The sequence below is a fragment of the Condylura cristata genome, unplaced genomic scaffold (assembly GCF_000260355.1).
Source record: "Condylura cristata isolate star-nosed mole 26May11 unplaced genomic scaffold, ConCri1.0 scaffold00024, whole genome shotgun sequence".
Lineage (NCBI taxonomy): Eukaryota > Metazoa > Chordata > Mammalia > Eulipotyphla > Talpidae > Condylura > Condylura cristata.
In genome coordinates this window covers 32,427,686-32,435,678 of record NW_004567125.1, presented here as the reverse complement: position 1 = coordinate 32,435,678, position 7,993 = coordinate 32,427,686, and the positions used below count along the sequence as shown (strand labels likewise).

The following is a 7,993-nucleotide window of genomic DNA, read 5'->3' as shown; positions in this document are numbered from 1 at the left end:
ACCATCAACCCCACTTGATCCAGACAAAAGCAATGACGCTGAGTGTTAACTATTCCTTTATTAGGTGATGAGAGGAAGTGAGGGCTGTACAATGCAAGACCTGGGAATTTAACTACACAGGATGATGACCAGAAGCATATTACAAAAATAGCCTAAAAATACTTCGATTCTGCCGTGGGACTGGGTCAGGGAAATACCAGGAGGGGTGCCACCAGGCAGCTCCTTCCCTTCCTGCAGTCCCACGTTTACAGGGATACAGAGTGGAACACAGAGCTCTTCGCTGGTCCTCACACTCCCACCAGCCCCCGGCCCCAACATTTCCCAAAGGAAGGTGGCCGAGGGCGGGGCGGGGCAGGACTGGGGTCTGGGGAAGGGCTCTCCACATCAGAGGGGCCCTCCCCCCAGCAAAGCTACTGAACAAGATCCATCTGGAATGCAGTGAAGTGAGAGAGGTGGGGTGGGGAGGAGGCTCCCAAGTTTTGCCTGACCCCAGGCCCCAGAGGGTGCACCCAGGGGTGCCTACTTGGTACACACCAGGGTCGTGTACTCAGTACACAGGATCCTGGTCATGTCTGTGTACTCGGTACACAGGATCCAGCTTGGCCAAATGGGCCCACAGTCTCAGCCCCACGGGGGCACTGGGGGGTTCCCAGGGGGGAGGGAGCATCTCCATATATATATATTTTTTTGTAAAAAATAATAATAATAAGTTTGTTTAAATGAATTTGTTTCTATACAAAATGTAAAAAAAAAAAAAAAAAGAATAATAGTCCACTCATGTCAGAGTGTAAAGAGTGAAAGAAGCTAGAGGAGTAAGAAGGTGCGGGGGACAGAATTGCAGGAGGAGTGTGAGCAGAGAGGAACAAGAGGAGGCCCCAACTCATCATGACTGAGAGGGTAGCAGGCAGTTGCACCCCTTATAAATAAAGGAAGACTGAAGCTCTGAACTGGTGACCCATATGGGTCAGGCTGTGAGGGGCGCAGGGGTGCAGAGAGGAAGGGGAGAGAGTGTGTCAGGGAGAGACAGAGAGAAAACAAGGAGGGGAGTCAGGTAGGACTGGGTGTGACTTTACCCCCCAACATCCAGGAGTTGAAGAGGATCTCAGGCCAATACCTGCCTCTTTGGGGTGACTTCAGGCTGGGGCCCCAGCTGGGTCTGCGCCTGAGCAAGGGGACCAGGGACAGACAGGGGGAGCGGCTGGGCAGACAGGGCCACGGCGTTCGTGGCAGGGGCCCTGGTAGCAGTGACTGCAGTGGCCGTGGCCGGGCTGGGCATGGAGTCTGACCAGTCTGAGAGTGAGGGAGGTGAGGGGCTGGCCCAGTGCTCAGGGGACTCAGGGGATGGGGTTAGGTAAGGGTGCTCACTGGGAACCCGCAGGAAACGGGCCTTGGGGGGGCTTCCGTGGGCCCCAGCTGCCGGGTACTCCTCACCATGTCCCGGGGCAGCCAGGTATGGCGGGGGCCGCTCCTGGGGGGACACGGGGGTCCCAGGGTTCAGCAGCTGGGGCCCCGGTGCCAGCGGCAGCAAGAACGAGGGGCCTGGTGGTGCAGGTGGGGGAAGCCGGGCCCAGTCGAGAGGTACAGCCACGGGGTTCAGTAGACCCAGGCTGAGCACACAGCCTCCGGGAGGCTGGCGTCCTAGGCCAACACAGCTGGCACCACCAAGCTGCGTCAGAGACATGGCCGTGGCCGTGGCCGTGGCAGCTGCATAGGGCCCCTCGAGGGAGAAGCTGCCAGGGGATGCAGGGGTCCCACCGAAGGGTCTCGGGGAGTCCAGTGAGTCCACAGGGGAGAGGGTGACTGAGCTCTCGGCCAGGGGGCCAGGGCACGCCAATGTCAGCTTCTTGCCCCGGCCCCGGGTGCCCTGTGACCCCAGCCCTGCCTTTCCTGGGGGTCTCCGACTCTTCTTACCCCCTGACTGGGCTGTCTTGAGACCTGGAAGGAAGGCCCCAGGAGGGCAGAGAAGGGGCCCCAAACCATGGGGGCCAGAGGGGCTGCGGGGCCCACTGGGCTGGTCCAGCAGGCGCACGATGTCCTGGTGCAGCCGCTCCTGGGCCACATCCCGTGGGAGCCTATCCAGGTGGTCGGCGATCTCACGGTTGGCAAAGTGGTCCAACAGTAGCTTGGCAGCCTCATAGCTGCCCTCCCTGGCGGCTAGGAACAGTGGCGTCTCCTCCTGGGGGTTGGGGGAGCAGGAGCAGATGTCAGGGCAGGGTCACCAGAACCAGGGTCAGCATCAACAAGGCCTCGGGCTCCCGGTGGACTCTAGTTCACACTCTCCAGACTCACAGGCCTGGGCTCAAATCCCAGCTCTGCGGCGGGAAGCTCTTGGGCAAGTTCCCTCCTTTAACCCACATTCCTCAAGCACTTACTAAGCAACAGGAACCAGGTGATAAGAGTGAGGCATGGACCTTAGGCAATAAATTTAAGGGGCAAAAAGACTTCAGTCATGAAAATAAGTGATATTTTAAAGCATTTTTAAAAATTCGATTTAATGCAAAAAAATTTCAAAATAATAAAATACCAAAATGTTATGTATGGACAGAAGCTACCTCTGTACGCCTTAAGCCTCACCCTTCCCTTGTAAAGTGGGGATGGTCGTACTGTCTTAGAAATGTTTTAATGAGAATCCACTAAGCACTTCTCAAAAGCATTAGCTCACTAACCGTGGTCAGAGGCAGTGAGGTGGGTGTTGTGGCTTTCCTACTTCATAGATAAGGACACCATGGTTCAGAGGAGTTATGCAACTTGCCCAAGGTCACGCAGCAACTGCCACAAATTTCCTCCTCTGAGCCACTGTTGGAGCGTCTTGGGCTGAAAGCCCACCACTCAGCAAGCAGAGTGAATGCCCTCACAGGACTACCTACCTGCTCCTTGCCACGTGCGGGGCTTTTGCACCGAGGGCGGGGGCTCACCTTGCTATCCTGCATGTCCTTGTTGGCTCCATTTTTGAGCAAGGCCAGGGTGGCCTCCACATTGTTGACAGCTGCTGCCCAGTGTAAGGCTGATTTCCCTAGTGGGAAGGAGAAGAGGTCAGAGTCCGTCCCAGCTCATACCAGCCCCCCATGGCAAGTGGAAATGAAGGACCAGAATATGGCTTGGAAGGAGAGACAGGCCTGCACGAATATTTTATAGCTCAAACTGTAAAATATTTAAAAGAAGGGCTCTCCCTGGTGGTGCACAGGTTAAAGCGCAGCACTATGAAGCTGTCCACAGCCACTGCAGAAGGAGTTTGACCCCCCACCAGGGAAGGGGTCCCACATGGCGTGGCAGACCTCTCCTGTCTTGTACGCTGCTTCACTCAGCAGTGTACTTCCTCAATCTGCCTGTTCTGTTCCCCACTCTGGTGAATCCCCTCACCCTTGCACCTCTGGCCTGTACCCCAGTTCTTTTATGCATAAATAATCTTTAAAAAAAATTTTTTTTAAACCTGTAGGTAGGTCTTGGTTAGCCCCAGCCACATCTCCTGGGAGTTGTCATAGATTTGGGCTATTTGCAAATGTATGGCACCAGCTTGCCAGTAGATGGCAGCAGAGCAAGTTCTTCTATCAAAGCAAATGGAAATGAATGATCTTGGGGAAGGGCTCCGTTTTCTAAATGACCTCACCGGGACATGGCAGTATGAGTGTGCATAAGCTTCAGTGACTGGGTCACAAGGTGGTGTGAGTTCACACCATCACGATAGGTAGGGCCCAGGTGACACCCCCACAGCCCCAACCCACCACTGCCTCCCACTGCCTACCAAGTTCATCCACAGCATTGACATCAGCGTGACTAGCAATTAACTCTTCCACCATGCCCTCCACCGCCAGGCGTGCCGCCAGGATCAGTGCTGTGGAGCCATCCACCATGCGGGCATCCAGGTCTGTGGAGCGGTTCCGGATGAGAATCTAGGAGAAGAGGGCACTGAAGATAGAGTCGTGGCAGGAAAAGAGGGGTTAAGAGCACTTTTTTATAAAAGATTCATTTATTTACACATACAGAGCTAGGGTGCAGGCCAGAGGTGCAGGGGCGGTGAGAGGATTCACCAGAGACAGAGTGGGGAGCAGAGCAGACAATTGACGAAGTACACTGCTGAGGGGAACAGCAGGCAGGTCAGGAGAGGTCTGCTGGGCCATGTGTCACCTCCGGAGTGGGGACGAACTCATCCTGAAGTGGTTTTTGCTTCTTAGTGCTGTACTTTAACCCTCTACGCCACCAGGGAGGGCCCTAAGAGCACTTTAAAGCCCCCTGGTCCATAGATGCGCCTACTTCCACATCCTTAGAGTCGATGAGGTTCAGAGAGGACACTGAACTCCCAGGGACCCCCATTCTACAAATTAAAAGCAACTCTGAAAGGCAGAACTGGAGCTCAAACCCAGACCTCTCAGATGTTTGCCATAGTTCTGAAGTCCAAATGGCAGGTCCACCTCACCTGGAAGACACCCTGGGCATCAGCCGTGACGGCCGTGTGCAGGGGCGTGCGGCCTGAGTGATCCTGGGCATTGGTGTCCGCCCCGGCGTCCAGCAGCCGCTTGGCTGCGTCAGCTCGAGCATAACGAGCGGCCAGGTGCAGGGCTGTCTCGCCTGTTCGGTCAGTCCTCGCCCCAAGCTGGGCCCCCTGGCAAATCAGGTCGGAGATGATGCTAGCGGATGTGTCTTCTGCCTCGTCCTCCTCGGCTGGCATTGACTCCAGGGTCCCCCCACAGAAGGAGGCCAGCATCAGCGGGGTGAAGCCATCTGGGGGGAGAGGAGTGGAAGGGAGGTGGCACAGGAGCCCTTCCCGGGAACACTATCAAGGGCACTGTGTTAGGAGCAATGAGACACACAGGAGCACAGAAAGGAGGAGCAAATGGCAGGGTTCCATCCTTTCTCAATCGCTAAACAGCATTCCGCTGTGTATATGCCACATCTCTATCCAATCAGAAGGTATCATGCTCAGTGACATAAGCCATACAGGAAAGGATCAAAACTGCATAACTTCACTCATGCATAGAACACAAAGGAACAAGTCAAATGAGTGATCTAAATAAAACAAAAATAAACTTATGGAGAAGGGATGGGGGAGGGGGAAGGCATCAGTCAGGTGAGTCAGGTTAAAGGAGACAACGGTCTAGTGAAGAATAAAACTGGACTTTTAGTGGTAAACTCAATATAATGATGCACACCTGGACTCATGCGATAATGCAAAATTAAATTAAAATAAAAAAATAGAATTGTCAAATCTGCCCATTCCTATCTGCATGCACGCACACACACACACACACACACACACACACCTGTGTCAGGTGGCCCAGAAGCCAACCCAGAATGAGGAAATGTGGGCATGTGATTTGCCATAGAGAGACTCCTACACAATAATGGGTTGCAAGACAAAGGAAGGAGGAAGTCAAGCAAGCAAGCATTCAAACTCGGGCAATTCTGGAGGGTTATTTCAAGTGGACTCTGGGATCAATCCAGCTCAATCCTGAATCCAAATGTGTCTGATAATTCCAGTTATAAGAGCCAGTAAACCTCTTGTTTGACTTAAACTAATTTGACTTGACTTCACTATCACTTACAACCAAATAAGCTGTGCCTTCCATACTCCCACACCCACTGCTGAAGGGAGGCCTCCAGGACCTAAAATCCCTGGCCCAGCAGCCTATGGAAACTCAAAAGAGAACCACAGGTGCAGGCCATTTGGAGCAAAGGCAAAATTAAGCTGGGGGAAAGTACCCCAAAATGTGGCAAAGACAGGTCTAAGATAACATGAGCAAAAACACCCACCCTAGATTCACTTAGGGAGCCATCTGCACCCCATCTTCAAGCCCTGTGCAGAGCTGAATTCACTCTCTCAGGAACAGACATGTGGCTCAGGCCTGGTAAATCTGCATATTCCAGTCCCAGGTCACAATGATTGGTTCAGGGATCAGCATGTGACCCTAGTCTGTCCTATCAGAATATATCCTGAGACTTTTGTTGTTGCAGCTGAGAAGGTTTTATGAAGGGGTCACCGTGCCCCCGAGAGAAAGCATTCAGCAACAGAGCCAAGAGATGGTGATCACGGACCCAAATGTGTGTGATACTTGGAGTTACAAGAACCAGAAAACCTCTTGTTCTCTCTGAGTAACTCTGAACTGAATTATCACTTGCAATCAAGAGTCCGGATTAACACACCCCTGGAGACAGAGGCCCAGAAACCCCCAGATTTCCCCAAACACTGACCCAGATCAGTGGCTGCCAAGTTGGGGCATCCTCATCCCAAGCTGGAGGTGGCGGGAATGCCATCACTGACCTGGCCCTCGTACATTGACATCCATGCCGTCAGCTTCTGCATCGCCCTGGGGTGGTGTCAGTGCCATAGCTGGTGCCACACGGATGTCAGCGGCAACCAGGTGGTGTTGAGTCCACTGGCGGCAATCCACAGCATCCTCAGCCCCCACAGAGGGCTCCTCCACCTGCAGCCACAAGGCCCCAGGTTACCACAAAAGGGGAGAGTTGGTCTGGGGTCCCCACAGGCTTCTCTCACTGAGATACACACAAATCCTGCTCCTTTTAAGGACAAGGAAATGGGAAACTTGAAGTATTAGTGCTCAAAGAATTCATAAAGAAAATAACTGCAACTTCAATCCAGTTTGGAGAGAATGGCACCTGTCAGAACATACCTGTCTATCTAGAAAGTACGAACACATTCTATTGACAACAGTACCAACAGGAACAAATGTTTAGAATAAAACAATAGAAGTGCAAAACTTGTTTGTAGAAACTACGAATCACTAGTAAAAGAAATGCAGGGGCAGAGGAGTCCTTTAGCATTGATGTGGGAAGTAGATGTGCAGGTGGAAGGGAAAGAAAGTGGCAGGGAGATGCCCTGGACACCCTGTGGGGCTGCTGCCCAACATCACAAACATGAACGTAAGGTCCTGGCCAAACAGTCACGCACAAACATGTGGCTGTCCTGCAAAAGCCAGCATGTTGGCCACCAACAGGAGCCTGACACATTCCAGACTCATGGTCTGAGGCAAGAATGATGTTATAGAAACAGGGTCACATTCTTAACTAGCCTGCTCAGGTACTTAAGTGCCTGAGGGAAGGCACCCAACACAGAACCTGATCAAGCCATACCTGAGCTGAAGGGCCCAAGGGAAGCTGAGTTCACACAGAGAGAGGCAGGTGATGAACAGCTAACCAGAAAGGGTGAGATGTGGACCTAAGTTCTGAAGTATCAGAATTAAGGATCTGCCTTGCCTAAGTGTCACGTAGGAGCTTGTGACCCTGGACAGACCACATTACAGAACTGGACTGCTCACTGGCAAAGTCAGGAGGACACACATTCTGCTGTTAAAATATCAACAACAGTATACTGCATAGTCAAATACCTACTTTGGGATGAGAAAGAACAAAAAAGAGCCTGGCGCAAGCAGATTTCTTTAGCTGTCAATTGTAATGAAATCTCCATTTCACAAACTGAAATTGAGACAGCAAAGAGACAGCTAGAATTGTGGTGTCTATCAATGACTGCGTTATACAGTTCTTGTAAAGATGAAATGAGGTGTGCCTTCCAGATAGTCAGAGCTTGGCAAATTGATGCAGCGAGAGGCTGTTAGGGACTGAATTGTTCCACACAGTCAACGTGTTGAAGCGCTAAACCCCAACATGACTCTATCTGGAGACAGGATTTCTAAGGAAGTAATTATGGTTATATGAGGTCACAAGGGCATGTCCCTGATCCTATAGGACAAGTATCCTCCTGAGAAGAGGAAGGGACTCCGGGGCTCACTTTCTCTCTGTGCATATGCACAGGGAAGACCATGTGCAGACACAAGGCAGCCTTCTGCAAGCCAGGGAGGGAGCCTCACCAAGAGGCAAGCACACTGGCACCTCGGCCTTGGACTGCTAGGTTCTGCAGCTATGAGAAAATAAGTGCCTGTTGTCTAAGCCACCCAGTGTGTAGAACTTTGTTAGGGTAAACCAAACTGACTAAAACAGAGACCACCAATGTGGTTCCAAGAGTTACTGATGCTTGGAATCA

General features: G+C 52.2%; 1 protein-coding gene across 1 annotated transcript in view; it reads right to left on the bottom strand.

Moving 5' to 3' along the window:
• Positions 1–743: 743 nt before the first annotated feature.
• The window catches only part of NOTCH3 (notch 3), a 29,146-nt gene continuing 21,896 nt past the window's right edge, over positions 744–7,993 (bottom strand). The window contains exons 30-34 of the mRNA XM_012728934.1: positions 6,257–6,419; positions 4,415–4,719; positions 3,743–3,890; positions 2,916–3,013; positions 744–2,176 (exon numbers count right to left, since the gene is read on the bottom strand). Of these exons, the coding sequence (XP_012584388.1) occupies positions 1,103–2,176; positions 2,916–3,013; positions 3,743–3,890; positions 4,415–4,719; positions 6,257–6,419 (1,788 nt within the window). The 3' untranslated portion in view covers positions 744–1,102. The remainder of the gene's footprint in view (positions 2,177–2,915; positions 3,014–3,742; positions 3,891–4,414; positions 4,720–6,256; positions 6,420–7,993) is intronic.